Source organism: Cygnus olor, chromosome 1, assembly GCF_009769625.2.
Source record: "Cygnus olor isolate bCygOlo1 chromosome 1, bCygOlo1.pri.v2, whole genome shotgun sequence".
Lineage (NCBI taxonomy): Eukaryota > Metazoa > Chordata > Aves > Anseriformes > Anatidae > Cygnus > Cygnus olor.
Genome location: NC_049169.1, coordinates 136,039,146 through 136,066,793, shown reverse-complemented (window position 1 = coordinate 136,066,793; position 27,648 = coordinate 136,039,146). Strand labels below are relative to the sequence as shown.

Genomic DNA, 27,648 nt, shown 5'->3' with positions numbered 1-27,648 from the left:
TTCAAACGTGCTGTACTTTGGGCAGCATCCTTTGATTTTTATGGACATCATTGTGAAATTGTGGGGTCACAAACAGGTTTGGAGAGAGTTATGTGCAGCATATTGCCGTGAACCACAGGGTTTGCTAAGTCAAAGGATAGCTTGGAAATAAAACTTAGACCAAGCCTCACCCAGAAGTTCTTCCATATTAAGGTATGATGTAGCCCCAGGTACTTTTAGGGTAAAGAAAGTCAAGAAAAATAGACTTTCTGGTAGTTCATCCCTGAACAAGGGAATGAATCCCATTCATCTCTGAACAAGACACGTTTTCACTTCAGAAATTTGGAAGGTGCTGTAGAACCAGCACCCTGTCTCGATGAAATGCTAAGGGGAAAGATGGCATATTAGATTAATTAAAACCACCAGAGATCTCTTAATGTCTGGTGTGTGTGGAGCGTGTGTGACTGAGGGTTTTGCCAGCATCGTTTAAGCCCTGGTGACCTGAGAAGCAGCTGTAAGGATTTTTGAAAGGCCAAACTATGGCCTATTGCTGTGTGGCAGACTTGGCATTTCAAGTGGACAGCTTGTGTTTGAGTCAAAATACACTGTCTCCTCTGCTATCATGGGCTTAGTTATTTACAGCAGGACTTAGGAGGGCAGTTTCATTTGCAGTACAACAATTTTATTGGGTGCTCTTCATTTAAAAACAGGAGATACTGTGGGTGTGCCACAAGGAAAATTCTTGAAAATCTTAGACAAGTGGGTTAATGCACTTCCCAAGCCTAAAGGAAAAGGAGATTGTTGTTCTTGAAATGTCCCTACTTACTGTACTGCCTGGTGTCTTGTGAGGACCTTTCCATTTGGTTGTGCTGGGAAAAAAGAGTTTTGTCTCCGTAGTTCAGTCTGCTCACATCAGTTATGTTTTGTAAGGCTGATATTTGGGAAGAGAAAAAAAAAAAAAAAAACTCGTTATTTTTCTGCCTTTATATTTTCTTGTCCCTGAACGTGAGACTGGGTTATTAGCAGGTGGCTTTATATGTTTACATGCTTTTGAAAATGTCTGCCTGTTCAACAGAAGCGAGTCTGCAGCATGCCTATTTATTCTGTGATGGATTCTGTTGCTTTACTAAGTTAAACTGTTTTGATTCATCTGACTTTGAAAATAACATGAGATGGACCTAGTTCTCTTAATTCATACCTCTAATGATTTTACCATTCTGTGAGAGTGTTTAGGTTAGTGTATGGAAAAAAAAGTTGTATCTGTTTCCTTTTTTCCACGATTTTCACTATTGTGAGGTTTGATTATTTTTAAATCAGCCCTATCAATGAGATAAAATGCCTAGCAGTCAACTCTAAATAGCCTGCAAAAATAGCCTGCATGTCAGTTAATACTTCTCATTGGAATACCTTGCATTTTCAGTGTATGGGCTGCAAAATGCTTCAGCTGAAAGTCTGTTCATCCTGACTTGTCTGGCTCATGAACAAGTAGTTTATTTAGTGCTGAGTTACAAGGGGCAACGCTCAAGCAATATGTTACCTCCTGGTATAAATTTTGTACTTGTAATAATTGCATATCATAATTATAGTCAAGGTACTTAAAAATAATAAGTTATATATAACTTATTATAAAACACTATAAAAACCATTAGAATATTTGCAATGACGTACTATGAATGCAGGAAAAAGCACAGTTGCAAGCCTTTTCCTTAACTTTGCTTTGGCTGTTGCCAGGATCCTTTAAACTCTCAGGAAGTGGAGGGGAAAAAAATAAGATTCCTAGAGAGCCAGGGTTTGATTTGTGATTATTTTAATAATTTTCCCACCTCAGGATGACAGGACATTAACTGCCTTGGAGAAGTGTTTGTTTCCATTTACAAGACTGTAGAGGGATGTGAACCGCAATAGATGTAGGTGGTTTTCCTTTAGATGTGTAATACCAGAAACAGGTGATTTTGTTTTATTTTAAAGAACTGTAATTTTCAAAGCCTGCCCATATTATTAAGTATTTGGAACAAAAATGATTGGTTGTGATTGGTGGGTACCTGTTTTTTCATTTTGAAACCTCCTTAAATTCTTCGTGTTTGAAGAACTTAAGGGTTTTAGACACGTGGCAGAACAGAAGCCAAAGTCATTCACAATCTGCAATATCCCCATTTTCCTCAGAAATGTCACTTTTTTTTTTCCTTTCAAACATCTTAGTAATGGGGCACGTTAATACAAAGAGAAAATAGAGTTTTGCAGAGTTGTTCAGAAGTAATTTTGCAATTAAAACATTCTAGGGAAATATTCTGAGATTCATTTCAACACCGTGTGTGTATTTTAGCCTACAATCTGTTGGGGAGCGCAAGTTTTTTGATTTCACTTCTTCAGTTCCATCACTCTTGTAAATGAGTTGTGTCCCATACTCTCCCCCAAATTCAAGCAGGAGAAAGTTTGAGTTCAAAATCCTGTTTTCAGTTCGTCTGTTACACAATTATTTGTATTCTCAGGTGATGGGCTCTAGTGATTTATGCACTGGCGTTCCCCTGGGTTGCAGCAGAGAGCACATCAACGCATCTGTGGTATTTAAACATGGTGAAGTGAGTTATTTTAGAAGCTTATTGTCTCACTGTTGAGAGACTCAACAATTACTTTGTTGAGTCAGCCTAGTGCAGAGATTCCAAATGTTATTTAATAATGATCAAACTATTTAGGTGGAAGTCAGCTTCATACATCACGAATGTCAGACATTTGTACAGCTCAGCCACAGCTCTTTCCATAAAAACAAACTTCTTTTGTTACAGAGCTGCTTCCTTCTGTGTGGCATCTGTATTTAACCTTATGTAGGCGCATTCTCCTGTGGTTAACAGTGGCTTGGTGGTTTGCCAGTTGTCTCAGATTTGCCTAACAGGCCAGTTTATGTGGTACTTCTTCCCTTCTACAAAGGGAGAAGCCATGAGAAAACAATGGAGAGAGCACATCATATATTCCCCCTTTTTTTTTTTTTCAGAATATCATTATATTTTTTTCCAAAAAAAAAAACCACCTTTGTAACTGAGTTTATTTTTTAGTATCATACAAATACAAATATGTCGCATTTGACAAAAACAGCCTTTTATCCATTAATGCATTTTATGTGGAAGCATGCACCCAGGACAACTCTTAAGCATGATGTTGGGTTCACCTGCTGTAGGGGGAGTATATGTTTCCCAGGAGATAGTGTATACAGCGTGTATAAAGTCAGAGACCTGGAACCACTCCATGGCCAGGATCTGCAGGAAACAGGTAAAATAATTTATCTAATAACCTCTAATAATAATAAAAGCTAAATAATTTCTAGTTCTGGTGATAATTTACCATGCCTCTGCTGTGAGGCGAAGGGCAGGCTTTAGTGCTGGATGTGCTATCAGCCCATTCAAATGCCCTCTGCTCTTGCTAGCTCTTAGCCTGCCTTTGACCACGGGCCAGAAGTATTCACACTGCGCTCAGAGGTGAGGTTCGGGGGTTTTGCTGATGTACTGGGCTTCCCACACTGCCTGCAGGAGCTTGGACCTGTGCTTTTGTGCTGCCTGCCTCTTGGTAGACCTGTTAGTCGTGGCCTAGCCTGTGACGGGGCAGGTTCTTGTGTCTGACCAGTTGGGGATGGGAGGAGGGTGCTGGGGTGATCTGAGGGTAAGCTTATGCTTGTGTTTTACTGGCAGCATAGGTGTTACTGGGCAGGCTGGGTTGACTCTGGAAAACAACTTTTGCCTTTGTTCCCCCCTGAGCAGCAAGATCACTCCTTTCCATCTCTGAATCGGCCAAACTGGCTTTAAAGCACGGGGTCTTTTATGCTATTTTCTTTCCTTGTGAATCCAGCTGCTCTGGTTTCAATCCCTGTCAGCCACAGAAAAATGTCTTTTGACAAGTTCTTAGCAAGGCTGATCTCGATTTAAATGCTATCAACCAGTAAGAACAAATGTATTTTTAGATACTCCTGTCAAGCCTGACATTGATCTGTCTTACCAGTTCATTGTCAGATTAGCCCTTTGATTTATGCAGAATAATATCCGCATAATTTGCTTGGCGTCCTTTTAGAGGAAAAGTACTAAGGGGGAAATAACAAAGAAATGCCCTTTTTGCTTTATGGAGACTTCGTTTGGTGCTGCATCATGGTCACAACGTGTGCTCTTTAGACCAAGACATCACGACTTACCACACTGGTGATGTGCACATGGGGGATAAAAGTCAGGAGCTTGCCTGAAAACACCTTGAAAAGCATGTAATTCCAGGCACACGTGCTGTCTTGTCCTGAGGCTGGTGAAAGGACTGGGACCTGCTGTCAGAGCTCGAGCTGCACACTGCTCTGGGATTACCAACCCAGCAGTGCTGTGCTGCCCTGGCCTCCTTATCTCCTCCCTGTCCTACATGGAGGAAAAATGACACACAGGTGACCTTCGTATTGTGCAAGGCTGCTAGGTTTAGGGGAACAAGTTACCTGAAGCTTCTGCTGTGCTGGTCTTGCCCTCCCTTGTCGCTTTTGAAATCATGCAGGCATTTAGCTGTGTGGTAGGAGTGAATACACAGTGCTCAGGAAGGCTCAGAAGTTTGAATATCAGTCTCTACCACACAACTTACTTTTTTTTAAGCAGAAAATGCAGGAGCCTCTGCATAAAAATTGGAGTTGACACAAAAACCCTGCAAAAACATGGTTAGGATTATATATTAAGAGATGATTTAGTTAACCAGAGAGCAGCGAGAGAGGATTAGACATTTTAATTCCCTACCTTTCCCTAATGACTGTACAGAGTGCTGACACTTGTTTGGCTTGTCGAATATGACCTATACACTGAGGTGATTAGTGTGTGCGCTGTGGATTTTTTAACACCTCATGCTGAAACCAAAATACCGTCTTCCAAAACAAAGCACATTTTTCATGGAGCATATTAGCGTGGAGCGTATGAAATCAGGAGCATTACCATTGAAGTGGGACATGCAGCTTATGAATCGGTCTCGCAGGTTGTGAAATTTGGGACTATCTTGTCCAGGCAGCTGGATGATGATTTTCAATGCTCTTACATGGGACATGATTTAACAACATGGAAAAGGTACGTCAGTAGGATTTGCCATGGTTTAGTATTCCAGAATAGCTAGATACTTACCTGCTGAATTTGGGATTGTAATTTTAACTACCTACTTTTTAAAAACATACTTGCCAGTTTGTTTCTTTGTTTGTTTTCTTCTCCCTGGGAATTCTTACATGACAGATAAATGAATGGACAGATAAAGCAAACTGTTGCTGTAAATTAAAAGCTTTTATTTCTTAGAGGCCAGTGTGTTTTCATGGTTCCAAGTTAAATGTATAAATGTGTTTTTAAGCACACAACAGCTTTTTTATTAAAAAGGTAAGGCTTGAAAAGAGAGATCCGCTTGGGCTCAGTCCTTTTGCCTTAACAAGCATGTTACATGTATAAACAGTAGCAATTAAAGTTTAATCTCATGTCATCCATAATTTATTTGAATTCAAAATCAGTAACGAAAGAATTTTTGGTTCATTTACCTGGATATTTGATCTAGAATTGTGCATTTGAGGCATAGATTATACAGGTGACTCATAGGCAAAATATATTTTGAGCATCTAAAAAAACCTTTTTTTTTTTTAAAGCATAGGCTTAGTGAATATTTGTGAGAGAAGAGATTGAACAAAAAGCATCAAGAATGTCCCTTTCAGTTATTACAGTGTAATTTGTCCCCATCCCTGTATGACTGTAGTCATGTGAATGTGAAAATTAGTACCTTCTTTAAGCTAACTGTACTTTGATTTTGGTATTAAAGTATGTCATCTGCTTTGTTGTTTTCTTTATCGCACCAACAGAAGGGAAATGTGCCGCAGCACGGCTGCAGCCACGGCTTCCATACGTTATTGTAAGGAGAGAGCTGCTGTGGGACTGGAGTCAGTGTCCTGCGATGCTCTTCTACAGCCTTCCCTATTCTGTTCACTATGGTATCAAACAAGGGCTCAGTGTCAGCCGAGAGAGGATTTGCCTCAGAAGGGTCTCGTGAGAGATCAAACAGCAGTGGAGGGTCATGATGGGTTACATCATCCCCAAAACACGGGCAAATTCGTCTTCCAAAACAGGCTCCGGAGTCTTCTGGCTGGAATACTGGAGTCACATAATGAGCTTTCCATGTGGTGCCCCCTGTAACAAAAGCACATTTGAACAGCTTAGTGGCAGTAGGAGTCAGGGAGGTCCCTGGAAAGGTGGTTCAAGGTTTAAGTTACCTGCAAGCTTCCCTCATGGTTCTCACGTCTGGGAAAAAGGCTCTTTTGGGGAGCTGGCAGGGACTCAGAACTGTTTTCATGACTCAAAGGCACACCTGGGCTATGAGTATTTGCAAGGCCATATACACTAGGTGGATGCGTAGGTCTAGTATTTTGAGTGCGGAGAGCCTGCCCCTTTCTTGTGCCCCTTTAAAACTCTACACCCCTCTTTGTGGGAAAAATGGAGAATGTATCCCCCATTTCTCAATGTAGATGCTGGTAGATGGTTCTTCTGCTAGCTCTGTATGTCTGAGCCAAGAGCAGCACCTGGGCGGGAGCTGATGCAACACATTTCTGTGCCCATTTTCAAGCATTTCTTCAAAGAGGGCATTAATGGCAGGCCATGAAAACAATAAAATGTGGAGAATAGTTTTTAAGTGAACACCACAAATGCAATCAGTTTGCAGCTTCAGAGCTTGTATTTTACCAGGCTGTTGTACTGACCACTGGATAAGTGCAGATCCGTAACTTGTAGTGAAAAAAAATGACAAAGTAAATGCAGTTCAAATGGGGATTTTCCTTCCTTCCTCCCTCCTTTCCCTCTGTTCCTCTCCCTGTGTTTAGAAAGCACTACACTGAACACATTCCAAGAGGAGGCAAAGAACAGCCCAGCAAGAAGACTACTATTAGACACTATACCTGAAAAAGGAGAGGAGAAGAAAGGGGATCTTCAACACTTGGAGCCATTTCTTTGATGCATTGAGCACAAACAGCTGACATCTGAAATGACAAATGCCTATGTGGCATTTTTCTTTTTGGTTCAATGGGATCTGCTGAACTGTACTTCCTCCTGTTGTCCCCTGTGTTGTGCTTTGTGTCGGGGATGCTGTAGCTTTACTCTTTGTCTGTTTTGTGTCACTGTAGCTAGGACATGTTGTTAATTGAAAAAAAAAAAAAATAAAAATAAAATACCACCATCACTGTCAAAACTTCTTAAAATGTGAGGGGGAGCAAATAACAGCTCAGATAATCTTTTAGCTTAAAATCTTCCATTGCTGTCTTGCCATGTTTCTATTTATTTCTACTCTACAATTTCCACATCCTGCTGAACTATCGTTCTACATTTCTGTGCAGGGATGATGTCTCAATGGTTCTGAAATGTTTTTACATAATACACTTAGAATTGTTAGATTTTAGATATCTCCATTTCTGAAATTGTCAAAGAAAGGATGCAGAGCTGGATTTCAGAAAAGAAAATGGCTCACTGCTGCCAATGGCTTACCGAGGACAGGTGTTCCTTACCTCTGTTTGGGTGTGTGCTGTCCTGCTGGCAGGGGTGTGTTCCAACACCACCTACTTTTCCCTGTCTTGTGACTAAAAGTATGTTTTTATCTTATGACAAGAATGCGAACATTCTCTGTCATATCAGGGTTCCCTAAGCATGGGGTTTGGGTCCTATGTCTGTTGGTTGCATAACATAGATGCTTGTTAGAAGGAGTTAAATAAGTACTCTCTGGGCCATATGCATTTTTTTCTGATTATCTGTATGACTGTGATACAGCTAAAATGACCGACCATTTCATAGACAAATAGGAGATAGACAGATATGAACTTCTACAACAGAGAAGTTTGTGATCAGTGTTCAGAAAAAACAAATCAAGTCACTCTTTAACAACTGAGCTGAATTCCTCACAACATATATCCTACAACAATTGAGAGTAGAGTGCCTGAGCAGAATTGTTCTGATTTTGCAAAAATTTTAATATCTATTTTTCACAGCTGCAAAGAATTACTGGGGTTGCAGAGTGGGAGAGAGCCAGGTCCTTGTTAGTTCATTCAGAAGGACAGAGTCAGGCTGATTGTAATTAACCTGTGTTGGTGAGCTGAGTAAACAGTGAGGTTACAGAGGGATCAGGGAAAAAGAAAAAAAAAAAAAAAGGAAAAAAGAATTAAAAAATTAAAAAAGGTGGTAGAAATCAGCATTGATGGAACCAGCAGGGGTTTGGGCCCTCTCCAAGAGGCAAGGAGAGATACACAATTTACTACTGAAGTATCTCTGACAGAATTTGAAGAATGTGTGTGAATTTTAGGGCAACATGTTAATGTAATATATCTAAGGGAAAGAAAACCTGCTTCTTCCATCCAAACATCTCTCAAACCCATCTGGTAACAATCAATCAATTTAATGAGCAGAAAGAAATGGGCTATCACTAATAAGTCTTATTGTGTTGTGGTAGAGGAAAACACTTCAACATACAGCTAAAGGATTCTTCTGGCTTCAGTGAAGGGCTTAATTTACGGATCCTGACATCAAGACACAATGGCTTCATATTCAGCCTGTCCAGCAAATAAAAGGGAACAGACATTAAATACATAATATGAATGTGATAAACTTTTCATTGGGCCCAACTGTAAAAAAACTTAGATTTAAAAAAGTCTGTCAGCCTAGTAAGAAGGAATGGCTGTCAGAGCAAAGAAGCAGAATTTCTGTCCTAGCTGAAAGTTGAGCCAAAGAGTAGTATTTGATGAGCTAGTCTTTCATATGCAGAACATCCCATTGTTTTCAATCCCCTAGCCATCAGCAGTGTGTTTCAGTGGTAAAAACTGTAGAAAGGCATGCATGAGAGCTGAAGCTGTGCTTTAGTTTCAGAGGAAGACAAAACAACCCTGTATAACATCTGTATATCATATCTGTGTCTATATTGCAAGTAGTATAACCTATTAAAAACTGTTCAGTAGAGCAAAAGAGGTGTTAATAGCTTGACGTTCACACTGTACTTCTTTGGGGGTGCTTTACTGGAAATTAACTCTCTGGTCCTGTCTGCTCAAAATCTGACAGTGATGAGAGCATATTTGTTATGATACTAGAAGCTATTTTACAGATAGTTTGCTCTAAACTAAAGTTATGGTCTTCAAGTTCATTCCACAGTGCAAACCAAAGCACAAGAACATGATATGCTCAGGGTGGGTTGCTTCAAAAGCACGCTTCTCATCTGAAGTAAAATTGTGGTGTGGACAAACCTTGTACAGCCTCGGGGGACAACAGGTGAGCAGGAGGGGTGGAGAACAGTACTTTAGACTGAAAAAGAGTTCTTCAAACTTGTCCCTTAGTGGTGTATGAATTTAACTTTTCACTAGCGAAGTGCAGTGTGACTCCTCTAGCAGTGGTTTTCAAGGAGTCTGTGCAGTCAGACAAAGCTGCTTTCTCTGTGTGGAAAAAAAAATATGTATTAAGGGGATCTCTAAGAATTGTGATGGACTTTTGTGATGGCGGGAGGGGGCGGAGGCACGCTCCCTCTGCACGCTCATCCAAATTTGAAAACAAAAAGTGGGGCTGGTAACTGCGCCAGAGATCCAGGGAATTGTTATTGTCATTATTTATTAATCTCCTTGTCTAAAGTGCTTATTTGACGTCTGACTCCCGCCGAGGCGCCCCCCAAGCGCGGTAGCTGCGCCTTGAGGGGGAGCGCGGCGGCGGTTGCGGCGGTTGCGGCGGTTGTTGCGGTTTGGGGGCGGTTGTGGTGGTGCCGCGCTGCCCCCTGGCGGCACCTTCCCCTCCCGCTCCCCTCGGCGGCTCCTGACCGGCCCACAGCCGAGCCCGTCTCTCATGGCCTCCCTGGCCACTGGCCCCCTACGCTGTGTGGAAGCCAGGCCGGGGTCGAGGGACGTGTGGAAGCGCGGGTGCTGCAGGGCAACCCCGCAGGAGCACTCCTCCCCTTAGCACCTCAGTGCCTGGCTGGCCTGCTGGTTACAGCATTGACTGCGGACCTAAGTTGAGTTCTCAGACTCAGACGTGTAGGGTTGTGAATGTCTCATTACTCAGCTACAAGGCAGAAGATGGGCAGCTGCAGAACTTCTTCTCTCCCCCTTCCCACACAGCATCACATTATGTCTTTGTTGCTTTCCTCCATGTTTCCTGTCAGCCAAGCTCAGTGACTTCCTGCCTCGGAGCCGTGTTCCTGTGGCATGATGTCAAGGGCACTGACCTCAAGTTTAAACTGGCAGTGTGACTAAAAAAATTGGTGTTGCAACCCTGGTATGTGTTTATTCATGCCAACAAGAAAGACTGCAAAGTTCTCAGTAATTATCCTGATGCCCTTGTGTGTTCTAGCAGAACAGTCTCGTCTGTGATAGGAACAGAGAAATCTATTCTGAAATATTTGCATGTATGAAAAAGTTTTGCAGTTTTCATGTGTTTACTCAGCAGGCAGACTCTTGTCTTGATACTATTAATTTTTGAAACTGTCATAGTATCAGAAAGTATCATAAAGAAAATGTAAATAAGTTCAAGAAAGATCACTCAGTTAACATTTTGACATAAGAAAGATTTCACGGGCATTTGACATAAGAAAGATTTTCAGGGCTGCCTAACATTATCTCACCACAATGTCAGCACTCAAAGTACTTCTTAATCAGCCAGCTTCTTGTCAGCATACCAACAGCTGAATTTGAACAGCTGATGTTGGTGGAGTACCCTAGCATTTTGTAATTGTTACCTAACTGTAGTCTCATAAGAACTGAGTAATTCTCTCACTTCATAGACAGGGAAACAAAAATCAAAGAGGCTCATTCAAGTTCCTAAAGGAAGGTGAGTAGGTATAGCCTACTCCTTTGGCTTCTGAATTTTTCCTGCTGTGCAGAATGACAAAACAAACAAAAATGTATAGTGGTGATGTATAGCACCACCACTAATTTGTTAGCTTTACAAATACTTTCACATCTGCTCACAGAAGGTATAATTCATCTCAATTAACTTTAAGTTAATATAAGGGAGATTTTTATATCTGATATGGGCAGTCTCAGCTCCCTCTTTAGTCAGTGGAGAGAAGCAGGCACTTTTAGGTGTGACTGATCTAATGTGCTAATGATGTGCCCAGATGTGCTAATCAGGAGGTGAATCACTGCTTCTGTTTGGTCACACAGATGCCACCCTCCATTCTGAGCAGGAGTAAGGACTCAGCTACCAGTTGCTAGCCCATTCTATTTTATGCTTTAATGGAGGGTGACATCAGCAAAAATTGGGTGCTTGTTGAAAGCTAGGGAGAACATTACAGCTGCAGTCAGCCTGCCTCATGCCACAGCTGAAAAAGAACAAAACAAATAACGTAGGGCTACTGAAAACAAACAAACTACTCCTTAAGATAACGACCTTACGTGTGCAGTTCCTTTTTCTTCAAAGCAAAGCTGATCCTGAGTGCTTTCACAGCAAAAGCTATAGAGACACAGCAACAACATGGAATCTTAAAGCTATGCTACTCAGGAAGCAAAACCCTTCCCTCAGGCAAGGCAGGATAGCTAGCTAACAGCTCAGCCATTCTGCACCTTGCAAAAGTTTAAAGAAAGAAACTCCACATGTGTAGAGATGTTTTTACATGCTACTGTATTGGAAATTAGAGGTCATTACATTATCTCTGATCAGCGGAAGGGTGGAAATGTTTATACTCACTGTCCTTTCGGTGCCACCGCACTGCATGCAAAACCACACCACAGTAGTGAAACATGAACTCGTGCTCGGAGTGCTGAGCTGTCCCCTGCAGTAGAGGCAGCAAGGTGCGTCCGTCGATTACCCTGATGGAGAGGCCGGAGGTCACCAGGCTGTTCAGGAATTTCACCCTGCAGCTGGAGTGTAAGTGGTATGCACTCTGCATGCATGCAGAATTAGGATTTCAAGTATTATTTCTAGAATAGGCCACTGTTTAGCTAACGAGCCCTGACATTTTTAATTGTGTAGAAGGGTGGAGGCCAGCGATTAGTAGTTAATAGCAGTTTATGAAATTGCATCTAGTTCACACATCCTGGGGAGATAAGTTATCATTAATGTAATTTTCCTGGGGGTAAATAAGTGATAACCATAGAGAAGGCAAGGGTCACCGCTTTTAATCTGACTCCCTGAAACTGAAATCACCAAGAGCTCTGTGAGCTTAGGGCTGTGTAAAAATAGTGCCATTTAGTTAATTGACTGACAGTTGGCTTGTTCATGCAACACAAGAACTTTTCTGCTTTTTGCTCAGAATGTCGTAGCCACCCAGCCTTTCGCTTGTTCTTTAGAGGGGTCTAACATAGATGCTACTAGTTGTTTACTTCTGAGGAACTTCCTTCTCCATTACTGGCACCCAAATACAGGCTGTTTGCTTCATATTCCCTACTCACAAAGAACCAGGCATCCTAGTCTGGGAAAGGGCCTGTCTTAGGTATTTTTAACAGGACCAAACAGCTTTACGAATATATAAAAGTTCCATATAAAAAAGTTTCATATAAAAGTTCCTTTTTTTTTTTTTTTTTTAAAGTTATCCCAGTGACCCCAGTCGGCCAGGTTCCCTTTCAGTGATTAGAAAACTGAGTTAGCTAACTGATCCTTGATAACACATGTTGTTTTCCTTTGCCTTTCCCATATAATCAGGTAAGATGGGGAAAACTAAGCAGAAGATTGCTAGAGAACTATCTGGTTTAGCAACTAATAGAATTTAACCCGCGGGCGTTAGGATGTGTGACATATAGTCAGCTTTGATCTAAATCAAGAAAGGAGAGCAAGCAGGTTTATGAAGCCACTTTTGTACCTGTCTTGAGGCACTACCCCTCCAGCCAGGTGAACCACTGTTGGGAAAATGTCCATAAGGCTTGTTGGTTCACTGATAACTATGTCTGCAGGCAACACTCCAGGCCATCTAACTATTCCTGGAACACGGATCCCTCCTTCCCAACCTCCCATTCCTTTTCCACCTGTTAGAGGAGAAAAAATATACCAGAAAAATATAAGAATGAGAGATACTAGACATTTATTATGCATGGATAATTAAAGGGTTTAAAACTTTCAAAATATTCAAATACTTTTAATGAAAACATGGAGAACAGCAGAATGGCTACAATGCAAGCTCCATTCTTCAGGAATAAGCTGATTACTTATTACTCACTTTATTTTACACTTCCTTGTGTGGTATATATAGAAACCCAATACAAAGCAGCGTTTTGGGCATAAGAGGAACAATTTCACCCTCTGATGCCTGAGAAGACATTCTAACCCGTATTTTTAATTGAATGTCATGTTTGAGAATAATCTCCACACTCCCTAAAAACACGCACATCCGTTATTAGTAAAAAGCAATATCTGTCTCTGTCAGTGAAAGAGAGGTTGCAGCCTCACATGGTGCCCACGAAAGGGGGATTAACGCAGGGCAAGCTTGGTTGTCAGACAGTCCTAAACCAGAGGTAGCTGAACATTACAAAATGATTTCTCCAATCCTGGAGAGCAGTGAGAGGAACTATGATAATGTTTGATTGCCCTCCAAGAATTTACAATCCTGGGGATGGTCTGAGGTGGTCCCAAGTGCAGAACCCATGTGGTAAATGTGGGAGCACTCTAAATGTTCCGCAGTAAGGAAGACTTCCCACCTACATTTCTATTGATGTGAAAAAAATCCAGTCTTTTTTTTTTTCTGCATTCCTCTAATCTTCTTAATCTTCTCCTTTTATTTTCTCTTCCATACATTGGTTATCTTATAAGTCAAAATATTTTTTTTGAATGCTACTTCAAAGTGAGAATGATTAATTAATTGCAAATGTCTATTCTTAATGTCAAGGGTGGGGATATTAATTAAGCCAAAAAATCCATTTAACTCCATTAAAGCCAGAAATCCATTAGCCAAGTTGAAGGCCCATTCAGAAAATAAAAAAATGTAAGTGTGAAGCTCAGGTACCTACATGACATTTGCTCTGTTGTTCATCCTATCTAGGGCAGAAATGCCAAGAAATTGCAGAAAAACCTTGTAGAAAAATTGTCAAGCAAAACTAGAAGCTAGTGTATTCGTTCAGTTAATAAACTACCATTAGTTCAGTTAATAAACTACTATAAATGGTAGTTTAAACTAAACTCTGGCTTTTACTATGGACGAGGTGTGCTCGTAGAGCTGAGAGCCAAAGTTCCCAGAGCTTGGTTTAAGAGGCTGACAAAGTGGTATGGTGGATTACAAAAAGGGCAAGTCCATCTACTTGTGCAATAACCTTGTGCTTTGTAGGATGATGGTTTCTCACACCTTGTTGTTTACTAACATCTGTTATTACCCATATGCATGGCTCTTCTTCTTGTTTTTAATATCCTCTTAGCAGTAATAACACCTTACAGCAGTGAGTTCTACAGATATTTATGAATTAAACTAATTGTTTGTTGCTTGTTAGTTTCAATGGGATGTCCCCTCTTCTGTTGTATGCAGAGATAAATGTGAATAACCCCTTTCTGTTGTTAATTTCTAAACTAATATTATATCTATCTCTTGTTGTCTCATCTCTAAGCAGGCATGTTTTCAACATTGTCCTCTCATTGAAATCACTATCTAATCACATTCACCTTTCATCTCTTGTTATTCATGTACTTATGTTAGGCTAGCAGAAGTGAATACCCTAGGTTAGACTCAAATTAGCCCATTGGCTTTATTTTTGCATCTGTTACTGGTATGGAAACTTCATATCCAGAACTGAAGGCTAATTTTCCATTTAGGACTGTTACCGGATGTGATCTAAGCTCTATCAAAAATTTATTGTGTGGCTCATCAAAGAACTTACTGGTAGAGAATGTGCATTTTGAAGCTGAGCAAGATCAAAGCACCTGAATCTTCATTTGTAGGGAAATAAGCAATGGGAACAGTTTTCAGGCTTCATTATACAGTAAGTGCCAAGCTGCCCAAGGTATCAGAGTGGCTTTTCAGGTCTTGGAAATCGAGAGTTATCTCATAGGTTCAGGCAGCTAGAGGAATTCCAGAGGATTTCAGTTCAGATTAAGGAATCTCATCAGATCTGTTGTGATAAAAGCATTAAGTGTTTGGTCTTTAGCACCTGCTGCACTGATGTACACTTTGATGCAAAGTAGCACTCCCTGACTTCATGGTGAAGCACAGGGAAAGGAGAACAGAGCTCATCTAAGGGAAATGGAGGAAAAACATAAATACTAAACAGCAGTGGGCTTTAGAAACTGTGTTCTTTGCTTTTCAATGAAGAAAAAAGTTTATTTTCAACAAAATGACAAAAGAGATGGAAAAAGCAAGTAGAAGGGAGTATTTACGCATTCAGGAGAAGGACCTGGGGGTGTTGGTTGATGAGAAGCTTGATGTGAGCTGACAACGTGTGCTTGCAGCTCAGAAAGCCAAATGTATCCTGGGCTGCATCAAAAGAAGAGTGGCCAGCAGGGTGAGGGAGGTGATTCTCCCCCTCTACTCTGCTCTCATCAGATCCCACCTGGAGTCCTGCATTTGCCTCTGGGGCCTCCAGCAGAAGAATGTCATGGACATATTAGAACAAGTCCAGAGGAGGGCCCCGAAGATGATCAAAGGGCTGGAGCACCTCTCATACAAAGACAGGCTGAGGGAGTTGGGGTTGTTCAGCCTGGAGAAGGGAAGGCTCTGGGGAGACCCCTGGGAACAACTTTCCAATACTTAAAGGGGACCTACAAGAATGCTGGGGAGGGACTCTTTTATCAGGGAGTGTAGTGATAGGACAAGGAGTAATGGTTTTAAACTAAAAGAGGGTAGATTTTGATTAGCTATTATGAAGAAATTCCTTATTCAGAGGATGGCGAAGCACTGGCACAGGTTTCCCAGAGAAGCTGTGGATGCCCCATCCCTGGAGGTGTTCAAGGCCAGGTTTTAGCAACCTGATCTAGTGGAAGGTGTCCCTGCCCATGGCAGAGGGGTTGGAAGAAGATGACATTTAAGGTCTGTTCCAACACAAACCATTCTGTGATTGATTCTGTGATTCTATGATTTAGTACTAAAGCAAGAATAAGTGGAGAATAACCACATAAAAGGTGGGTTGGGTGAGAATGACAATGAAAAATTTAAGACCTAAAGGAGTAAGGCAACAAAAAAACAAGGAACTCCAGAAAGGCAGATTTTAATAAAGCTACAGGACTGATAAAGGAGGACTCCTCAGAGAAACTGTTTGTGGGGAAAAATATCAAGAAGAATTGGTGAGTCTTTAAAGAACCAGTATTAAAGGGCACAAGTTTAGGTTTTCATATTCCAGTGCAAAATTAGGAAGTATAATTATTTAGGCAATTCATGTGCTTTTTGGTGGATTTCAAGTCCAAGAAGGAGTAATACAAGAGGCAGAATCTCGGTCAGGCTATTAAGGATGGTTTATTTTATGGGCTCTTAATGATAAAATCAGAAAGGACAAAACGTAAAATGAAAGGTAACTAGTGATGAGAAAGAGAAAGGAGAAGTATCATGACGAAAAAAATGCAGAAAGTACTAGTTGGTATTCATTGGGGAACAAACAAACAAAACAGGAAAGAAAACTGAAATATTAAATGATTTTCACGATGCTTCTGTATGAGTCTTTAATACAAAAACATGGCTTGTTACCAAGTAACAAACATAGTTTACCCTATCATCCATTAGGCAACATCAGAGCCTTGACTAAGGGCAGATGTTTTCAAACAGTCTAAACCTGATGAATGTTTGGAGCATTCATAGCATTAGTTGATGAAGATTTGCTTTGTTTGAGTTGTGAAGATTTCGTGAAGTATCAGACTGGAAAAAGGCTAGCTGTGATGTCTATCTTGGAAAACAAAACAGAACAAAACAAAACAAATAGTAGTAGACTGCCTGAATAAATATTGCAATCAATAATCTTATAACTTTTAAGCATGTAGAAGGAAATTAGCATATCAGTAACAGTTCTGCCAAGATGAAATCATGTCAAATAAAATAATTTAGATTGGTGAATAAGGAAAGAACTTCTGCATAATCTTCAGCAAGGAAAGGTAGATACCAGGAAACAAACAAACAAACAAACAAATCTAGTAGCAATGACAATGCAAACGAGTACTTGGGGAATCACTGAAGGTCTTCAAGAATAGATAAGACAATGTAGCTGTCAGGAACAGCTTTGGTGAAAGAGATCTTGTCTAGGGACTGAAGGATGACTAGCTGATGCCCTAAAGTTGCTCCAGCCCTACAAACTAAGATTTTCATTCCAGCATGTTGCTTTGTAAATACCTTTGTAAAAATAGTTGGACATATTTTATTTTTAATAGGTAGTTTTATGCATGCACATGCTGCCAAGATTTTACCTTTATAGATCCCATTCCATCCACCCAAGTGGACATTTCCTCTGTGAGCCTCTACAGATCCCCCATGATCAGATGCAAAATAAATGAATGTGGTATTCTTCAAGCCTTCCTTGTCAATAACATCAAGAAGCCTACCTATAAACAAAGCAAAACATCAAAATTATGTTCTGAGATGCAGTCAGATTTTTAAAATTTTGTGAAGACACGCATTCCATTGACCTCAGTGAGTTCTGTAATGAGCTACCACAAGCAATGCAGAGTAATCCTAAATCATGGGAGTGATAAGAGCCCAACAGAAAGCTGCTGAATGCGTCCAAATTCCGTTTGTGGAAAATAAATTCTGTTACTGGAAAATAAAAGATAAAACCAAACGGAAAATAAGTTAAATGAATGCTCCTTTTGTTCAGGCCTCTCAAAATATTCTGTCAGTTCTATGCTGTAAATTCTTAGTCAAGGACTCTCTCTGCTGTATAGCCTCAAGCATCTTGAAAAGCTTAAACAATAGCGCTTCCTCGTCCCAGAGAAATGCTTTTGTCTCACCATGAACTAAACAGAGACTCTGAAATGAGGCTTCACACGATCAGCCAAAATCTTCTCTGGAAGTCAGTGGCAAAAACTCTGCAGAGTGCAATTCAGATCTAACTTCATAAGGAATGTTTTCAGTACTGACAGGATAAAACATTTATACAGAGTATAATTTATCTTTGATTGCTTTTCCAAATCACCCACTGCATCAAAATATGATCACCACAAACAGCTTCCATAGCTACAGAAGCAACAGCAGCTGACATTCAAGGAAAAAACAAGGGCCAGTGATGGGGTCATGAGCTCAGTCTGCTCTGCTTTACAGATTTCTTGTGTCCCCTTGGTCAAGATCGTTACTGACCTTACTTAAAAACTAACACCTACCTCCAAAAAGGAATTTAGATTGAATCTAGGCCTCTTGGTTCTGAATTACAGCCCAAATCTCTTAGCTTAGAAGGAGACTTTTGTCCTCCCTAGCTGTATCCTGTTTGTCCTATGCAACTCATGTTCCTTACACCAGTGTACTTCTGCTATTCTGCTCTGCTTGAGTAGCTTGTGTCTGAATGTAGTTGGTGCCAAAAATTAGAAAAGGAGTGTGCCAGAGTCCTCTGGTGTGATCAAATCTTGCAGAGGTGCTCAGCCTGCCAATCACAAGCAATCAGGCTCCTTTCAAGGCAGATTTTTTTAAACATGGCTATTGGAGGTAGAAAAGGCTCAGGGAATCTGGTCTGGAGTGCGGCAACTAGAGGTGAACGGTGAATACTTTGTCAGTAGGGCCTTCACTTTTCAGGAAATGTAAATAAGAGCTATCGTTCTCCATCCCATTGAAGCGAGAAGGAACTACTAATTAAGGCTTAGGTATAAATCTGAGCTGTGAGTGCAAATTATGTTTTTAAATTTAATTAACTTATTAAATGAAACATCATAACTTTTTAACTTGGCCTTTTGGCTGGGAAGGAGTTCAGACTTCTGCTGTAAGGATTATTTCTTGATAAAGGGAACAAGTACACAAGTACACAAAAGATAAAGGGAACAAGTACACAAAACGATCAGTGTATAATGCTTCATCAGCATCACCAGTTATATCTTTTGAGACTAGACAGCTGGAGTAATATCATACATATTGATTAATAATCTGATTATCTGACTTCATTTAACTCTACAACACAGAAGTGTGTCAATTAAAAAGTAGGAAGAAAAACTTGTCACAAGAAAAGCCTGCACTTTCAGCCTAAGAAGAAGAAAGGTGTGGTAATGAAACGGCAACCTTTGGAGCTAACTATATATCCAAGGCAAGTTTTTTGTCATATATAAATAGGGAGTTCTGTGACCACCCCTTTGATGGGGTGTTTCTTTTCCACTGTCAAATACATGAAGGATTTCCTTCAAGTCACCACTTACCCACTATCCAGTCCATCTCCTCTACATTATCTCCATATAGGCCATGTCTGCTTCTTCCCAGAAACTTCTCTGTGGTAATCAGAGGGGTGTGAACATGTAAAAGGGAAAAAAAGAGAAGAAACGGTCTATGCTTGTTTCTGAAATAAAAGAAAACAACAGTAGTCATTTCTCTGCAAACTATCACTCAGAACAAAATATAACAGTAATATGCAAGTGATATATATAACAGTAATATGGTAGTGACTATCTCACTAAAAATATGTTTAGGGTCTAGAATAAAAATTTTGGATTTTGACATCTTTGCATTTTTGAGGCCTTGGGAGACAGAGGGGATTAAAACACCCCTCAAAGATTTTGGTTCTGTATGAAGACCAAAATAGTGATGGGACGTTTCTCTTGTTCCAAATTAAGTATGTGTAGAACATTAGATAAATAAGCACAAAAGTTCATAGCCTAAAGAGTGACACACACGCAGAGGCAAGGACAAGAGGACTCACTTCCTTAAACGTAAATATTGGTGTCCCTGAGACATCCTTGTGAAACTGGCAGGTATGACACTCGACCCACAAGGAACCATATTCCTTTAACATGGGCAGCTAGAGGCCAGGCAGGATATCCTACGAACCTGAGGATATCCTCTATGAGGACATCTATGTTCATAGTTTTACAGAAGAGTTTTCTCTCACCCCAATTTCCCATAAAAAAAAAGAACGAACAAAAAACCTCCAAGCCCTCAGAGAAATAATATAATCTTATTCAGGGATATGCTCAGACTTGTCACATAAATATTTCTAAGAAATTAGCCGTTAGTTTAACTCTAGCTGATAGTACTGTAAATGAAGGACACCTTGGGAAAACAAAACAAAACTCAGTATCAGTCTCCTACTTGTAAAATATTAACTTCATTTGGACCTTTAAATGACAGTCCATTAATCAGGCTAAGATCATTTTTCTATTCCTATGAATAGGAATTCATAGTCCTTGGCCAGGACCCCTTTCAGGACAAAACATAAAGGCAACAAAATCATCTCTTCCTGAGTTGCTGACAAGCTATGTAAAAGATGAAGGACAGCAGCTGGATGCTGACATGTAGGGGGAAAACAGCAAATTGTTACTTGCCAGCAGTAGGGGCATGTGGTGCAGCATGCCAGCTGCCTAACCAAGTGTTGTATGACACAGCAATTGTGTGATTTAGAAAATCCTTAAGAGGTGATACAATTTTTGTTGGTTACCTTTCAATGAATGAAACTGCCTCCTTCAGCATATTAGAAGTAGTTTTTTCTAGGTTCATTGGTTGTTCTGTGATATCATGGTTTCTCATCAGGATACAGTTCCAGTACTTGGTGAATCCATAGCTGGAGAACCAGGAAAGGAAATACAGGAGACCACAGATGGCCACACATATGATTATTTTCCATTTTACCTGGAATAAGCTGGTCAGTTTTCCAATCAAAAGTGTAAGCACTGCAAGGAAGATTATCTGTGAGTGAAGCCAATATGTATCTTGCAAAGACTTGGCCAGTTCAGGGTCATCTGTGCCTTGACACTCATTCAAAAGGGTGAAAGGCATGCCATAAAAATAATCAAAACCATGATGTAAAGGGTGATGGCAGTGATCACGGGAGGATTCGCAGTTCACACCCATATGCCACTTCCCTGCAAATTTAAAATAAAGGTATTAAATAAAATCCAACATTATTACTCTCATATGTGTCTGCCTGTATTTCTAACAGGTTGGCTGCACTCCTCAGTTAAGGTGCAGCCAAGGGAGGAGCAGGTTGGAATAGGACAGGCTGTCTGGGAGCAATCATACTCTGGCACTCTATCTGAGCAGAATATCTGTTTTTCCTCACTTATCTTAAAAAAATTCCATACAGGGCAATAGTCCAGCTCAGCCATCTCCCTGAATAAGTACCAATATGGTTGCGCTATTTGGTGCTTATTATTTTTAAATGATAAAGTAGCCATTCATTAATGCGTGGCCTGGTGGGGAGAATCCCTTTTGCCAAAATAAACAGCAAAGTGCAAAAATATGAGCTAATTTACACACAATTTCTATTTGACCTTCACATTCAAGAACAGATTTCAGGAAGAAGTTGTACACATTGGCTCTCTGTGTCTATATTCATCCTAAAATGAGTAGCAAAAATAGGCCGTTCCAATTATCCAGTACAATTGGACATATCAGAATATGTCATGCACTGATAATGAAGCTTAATGAAGTCATATTACAGAGCAGTGTAATTATCCTGACATTGAAAGACAGACAGTCTATGACCATGGACTTTGGGCCTATTAGCCAGAGAAATAACTTTGGAGAGCTCCGAACCAGCTCTGTCAGCCTGCATATGAATGTGTTTTACAGCATAAGCTATAACAGACTGCAAGGAGCTAGGGAAAGATCCCCTCTTTGCACAGGCTCCTGTGAAGCTTGTACATCACTAATACTCATTAGGAACTACATGACACCTCAGTGTGCTGGAGCCAAACAGAGGCATGAAAATCATAGTCATTACAATTAAGCACATGACACATTTGACTACCTCAAAAAGAGCCTAAGAACGTGAGGTGCTTGAAGGACAAATCCTTTAATCACTATTCAGGTGAAACTGGCAAACAGTTAACGGGATTTAATTTCTTGAACATGGATTCTGATCCAAAAACCACTGGAGGCAGTGGGACTCTTTCATTTTTGTCTATTTGTTTGTTTTTTGGTTTTTTTTGGGTCTCACTTTACAGAGTTGCTTTTTGAAGAAAATTAAGGTATTTTTAGAGTCTGTATGATAAGCAGGATGCATAAGTAATAGAAAATCTATCCATCAGATATAATTAAGACACTGTAGTGTCTGGGTGCCAATTGGCAGACATTTTCCTGATCAAATAGATAGACTATAGATCACTGAATATCTCTGTTGGTTCTTCTAAAGCAATCTGTGCTGGGCAAACAAGATTTTATTTTTATTTTTATTTTTATTTTTATTTTTATTTTTATTTTTATTTTTATTTTTTTGCTCTGTATATCTGAGTATTCCATACATCCTTATTTTGGATTTATCATTACTGTGTTGACACTGGGGGTTGTGAGTGGGATTCTAAAAACCCTGCTGATTTTTAAAGTTATGCCTACAAAAACTCTAGTTTAACTGATCTTGGACATTTGGAAAAGAAAAATATTTACTGACACAGCCTCATTTGAATAACATCAATGAAAAGGTGGCAAGTTTCTACATCTCATACCTACAAGTGCTGTAGAATAACCTTGTTGGTGCAGTATTCTGGCAAAAGTAGTTTCATTAGGCGGGAGCCCCCCAGAACACCCATTCCAAAAAAGAACACGGTATTGCGTATTGGATGCCATGCCTGGAGAAAAACAACAGTCTTTAAACTAAAACAAGCCATACTTAAGATTTTCAGTCTTTTCAGATTTTTCTTTCTAACGAATAAGATTCAGCTGCCTAAGTCTAGTACCTTTTTATTGTACATTCAGTATGCTGTAGGGCATTCTGATTGACCTCCAGAAGGATATCCCCTCCAAGTCCCATGTTGTAAATGCTAGTCCAATGCAGATACCTCAGCTATGCTGGAGTGTCTAAAATGGCACCAAGATGTCTATGTTTGGATGTTAGGCAACATCTTAAAACCAAAGTTATATCACAATGTTAAAATATCACATTAAAAAGAAAGAAAGAAACAAACAAACAAAAAGAGACAAAAAAGGGGAAAGTTTATATAAAACAAAAGATTAACAGAGTCATGGGTACACAATTCTGAAATGTACAGCTCATGATTTCATTTATCCACAAAGCCATCTTCTTTAGCAAGTTAGGATCAGATCAGATCTACACTCATGATTACTGGGAGATAACATGGCTCAAGTTTTGTCTTGTTTTTAAAATATTTGTTTTAAAACATTATTGTTGAGAACTATTCCACCATCTAACAGATTTCATTATGAAAATGTTTGTCAGGATACTCAAAATATTATGGTTTGTTTAACATAATTTTAATACCACTGAACATACAGTGTTTACACACTTTTTTTGTTTTTCTTCATGTTTCTACCTTTGAGTGCTTTGTGCTGTTTTGATTTTTATCTTTTTCTGTGTGGTCATTTAACTGCATTAAATGTGCTTTATGTGGGCCTTTTCCCATACAACTCAATCAGTGAATCTAGTCATCTTGATTTCTGCCCATCTCACTGATGCCCCAAATCCTTAGATTAACTAGCCTTTATTAAAGGGTTATAACGGGTTTATTTAAGGGGATTTTTAATAGCAATAATGGCTAGACAAACTGCAGTCAACCATTAGAGAGAGGCCCAACCTGATCTGATGGGGTATCTGCCAGTCAGGAAGGCTGCTCTGCTTGGAGTACAGACAGCAGCTGCAGCAATGTGCTGACTAAGTCTCACTCCTCCCTTTGCCAGGCCATCGATGTTGGGGGTCCTAAAGAGAAAAATCACATCTCTGATAAAAAATGTATTATACAGAACTTCTCAGTGTCTTTCTAGTTTTCTCAAGGACATCATCACCAAATTTACAAATTCCTCTTTTTATCTACAACTCAACTAGGAAAACTGTGTTATATATTTTTGAGATATCTTAACTACTTTGAAAAGAAATTTTCTATAGATATGTTTTATATATATATATATAAAGGTATTTCTGGTCTATCCTGTATCAGAAGCTCATGAAGCACAGTGAAAAAGATTCTACTAATAGAAACAGGACACAGAATTTGTGAGACTAAAATAGGTTAGAATAGGCAAGGGATATATATATATACACAATCATTCTACCAATCAGCCAGGCTACATCAAGACTGAAAACTGCACTAGGGAGAAATAGATCACATCATAGACTGAGCTGTCACTCTGTAACAAGCCTATTGGAATTGTTAGCTGGTATTATATCCTAATCGTGGTCCTTAGCATTTCAATCCATGAGTTGTGGAAACTTACAAATTATACACATGCCTGAAAAATATAGGGCATGTGCACATTTACAAAATTCTGACGATACATGCTGAAAATTGGAAGTCCAAGAAAGTCACTCAAGCATGCTCGTATAATTATTACTCCAATAGAAATTACTGTAGAACATTTATTTTATACATGTCTTTGAAAAGAAGTGTATCTAGACAAACTAATCCGTTAATAAGGAGTTTTCTAGTAATGCCATCAGTGGTGTTTTTTTTGTTTGTTTGTTTGTTTTTCCTACTAAAATTTACCAGTAAGGGGGGAGATAATTTAATTTGTAGCATGTACTCTTACCTTATTGTATCATTGCCGTAACAACCCACATCTCCAATACCAAGATCATCAGCCAGTATCAGTAAAAAATTGGGTTTTGAAGGATTTGATACACAAGTTCTTGGAAACAAACATAAAATGAGCCAAATGCTCAGGCAGCTCCTGAAGTTAGAAGTAAAAAGGTTAATATTAGGAAACTGTTTGCAAGCTTTAGAATGTAGTTTAAATTATTATCCTTTAAGTATTATGAAGACTTTTTAGATGCAAAGAGCTACCAAATACTGGCAGCAGATGGAGCTCTTGAGTATTTACAAAACTTGATTTCTCTGAAACCAGTATTATTTTTTTTCCCATTTGCACAGGAATCTTGTATGTACTTTTCCTTCTTGACATTTCCACCCATCTCATCAGACATATATTACATGTAATACACCATATACTACATATGCCACTAAACCTCCGTATCCTGTAAGAATAGGCTGAAAGGCCTTGAAAGACCTATAGCTCTAAATCTATATTTTCTGCTCTTAGATTATCAAAGTTTTTTTTTTTTTTTTTTTAAATAAGAGATTACATTTTCTTATGTGCAACACTTAAAAACATAGGAAAGACCCTTAGCGATACCTTTTCTTACCACTGTGTTCCCTGGTAAACTTCATGGCTTCCCCTTGTATGGAATGGGTACACAGTTTGTTATGTAATTCTGGTTAAAACAAAGGAAAAAAAATCATTAAAAAAAAAAACAACCAACAATCAGAGCCCAGCAGCTCTTGTGATCTTGTCTGTGAAGTTAGTCATTAACTACCTTGCATTACCACAATCACATCACCACCGCCTGTGGGCTGACTGTAAGAGAGGGGGACTGAACTACTAGGGCTTGATCATCATTCTGAATTCCTGAACACGTGTGTGCAGAGCCCTCCTGAACTGACACTGCAAGGTAGGAGAGAGTGCTTCTGAGGACACGTAGGGTCAGATAGCACAGCACGCAGATTTACAAAATGCAGCCTGCTCTTATCTGCCACTGACTTCAGGGGGACTGGTGTTTGGCAAGATGGCTATATGCCCACAGCTTGAAACAAGCGTTAAAGATGCCAGCTACTAAATACAAGCACAGAATTTCACTGAAAGGAAGGCTTCCATTAGGTGGCGAACAGGAGGAAGTGATAAGTAAAACTAATACCTCACTCTCTATGTAATATCAAACTATCTTTAAGGTCCAGGAAAAGAAGCTAATCCTTATTGTCAGCTTAGAAACTACAAAGCATGCATCAAAGAAAAGCCCGTCTGGAAACCAATAATTAGAGTTTAATTCTTAGGGAAGGGACCGTAACACTTAGGTTTGGATGCCATCTAGTATATTCAGGGAGGTGCTTCTATCTGAATGTTACTAAAAACTGTCCAGAAACATAAATATTCTGATAAAGAACTTCTAAGCATAATGCCATTTACAAGTTTACAAGCAGGTTTTTCTGCCTGCCACCTCTGTGAACTCAACCTGGACTTTAAAAGTCTAGAAATGGCTTTTAGGTTTCTAAATATTTATTTTTGCCTGGTAAGGCACATTTTATGAGTGGAAGCAGTTTCCTATGCCTGCTGAGTACAACTAGTTGCTTTGGTCAAAGAATGGCTTGGGGAATGCACTCTTTTTGCTTGTGAATAGACGCAGACCAAGAGATCTGCAGATGTTGCACTGGAACCATTCAAACAGACATGCAGATGCCAGGGATAAATTGGTTGCACTGGGACTGGCATACCTCATCTTCATGCTGTATACTGATGTAAATTCAAGATGTTTGTTTCTTCACTGCAAAATGAGATCACAGTATGAAATGTCCAGTCCATGAGTAATCCTTATTTTGCCACACTTCTTTCTCTTCATCTCCAGTGGGTGTCGATGAGCTTTCCAAGCTGGTACAACAGCTCTCTTGCCTTCCACTGTGTCCCCATGTTCACGTGGCACAGCCAGCTGGTGACAGCAGTTACATTGATGTTTAGACAGAGATTTGGTAGAACTTCTAAAGAAAGCTGAGAAATACAAACTGAGGAGCTGCAGTGGTAATATTAAAAGACGCTTGGATCTTAATACTATTGGCTGTGGCAAGATTAAAAATAGTGCTTCCCAATTTAATACAAGCCATTTTGCGAACACTACCCTTACTGAAGGATTAGAAGAAATACTAAACTTGTTAAAAAAATCAATTTAAATATACATATTCACCTTTTTCTGTTAGGGGCTGATTCCTTCTAAAAGCAGAGCTCTCACTGACATTGCTGGGAGTGTGATGAACACTATACTGGGGCCTAGGGCTTGTGAAGATTTCTTAGCCGTTAAACAAAAACAAAAAACAATGTAATGCATAAATCTAAAAAAATACTGTCCTCTAGAATCAGCACAGTAACTTACACAAATCCAAGAAAATGGCAAATAGCACTTTCCTCTGTAAACCAGTAAGCCACAATAACTGGACATCAAGTCTAATAAAAAAGGCCAGCCCCTTTCAACAATGTGGAAAACAAATTATTCTTTTTGCTCTCAAATTCTTCTTGCTCCTTGGTTTGCTGAGCAGTCCTGATCCTCTAAGATGTGCGTGGGAGGAAGCGGGACTGGATTTACTGCTTTTGCTCTTAATCTCCCTTCCCCCAGTCTTGGACACAGGAACTGCTGGGATGCCTGCCAGGAGCAGCGAGCGAGCGGGACCGCCGCTGAGGTTTCACATGAATTCCAGGCAGAGTACAAAGTCTTTATTCTCGAAACACTGGCACAACACGGCCACCGCCTTTTCTAGACTCCCTACCCAGTTAATTCTGTGCAGATTTGTGTAAAGCCTAGCGCTGCTCTATTTTAATGCCTCCAAAGAGATGCCACAAATAATTGCAAAACTGAACTCAGAGCCTGTGGTTTTGTTTCCTCCCACCCTGCCTTCTTGCCTTCCAGGCAGGATAACAGGATTAGCTTGTCCTCCCCCTTTTCTTCTTTCATGTCGTCTTTTATTCTTCATTGCATTTTGAGGAAAGCTAAACCTCCTGTGATATTGAACCCACCTGAAGATATTAATTGCACTGTCTTCTCCCACAACTGAGTGTTTAGTATTCCTCCTTCCACACATACACTTTGGGAAGTTAGCTCTGCTGTAATGCATTTTACCCTTCTAAGGTCTTGAGCAATCAGAGAAACTCTTGTCTGTTCATTTGTTGACATTTCAGTCC

General features: G+C 39.8%; 1 protein-coding gene across 4 annotated transcripts; it reads right to left on the bottom strand.

Annotated features, from left to right (window-relative positions):
• Nucleotides 1-3,250: 3,250 nt before the first annotated feature.
• LOC121058587 (arylsulfatase D-like) lies at nucleotides 3,251-27,009 on the bottom strand. 4 transcript variants are annotated; one of them, XM_040534352.1, is made up of 12 exons: nucleotides 26,660-27,009; nucleotides 26,196-26,466; nucleotides 25,063-25,141; nucleotides 24,460-24,600; nucleotides 23,511-23,653; nucleotides 22,425-22,547; nucleotides 20,420-20,843; nucleotides 19,188-19,324; nucleotides 17,262-17,396; nucleotides 12,757-12,919; nucleotides 11,646-11,767; nucleotides 3,251-6,137 (listed from the first exon to the last, which is right to left on the bottom strand). In XM_040534352.1, exons 3-12 carry the CDS (start codon nucleotides 25,095-25,097, stop codon nucleotides 5,767-5,769), a joined length of 1,794 nt encoding a protein of 597 aa, XP_040390286.1. In that variant the 5' UTR covers nucleotides 25,098-25,141; nucleotides 26,196-26,466; nucleotides 26,660-27,009; the 3' UTR covers nucleotides 3,251-5,766. The 4 variants fall into 4 exon arrangements, with proteins under 4 accessions (XP_040390286.1, XP_040390304.1, XP_040390296.1 ...); XM_040534370.1 differs by having other exon boundaries at nucleotides 23,511-23,632; XM_040534362.1 differs by having other exon boundaries at nucleotides 26,196-26,407.
• Between the last annotated feature and the right edge of the window lie 639 nt (nucleotides 27,010-27,648).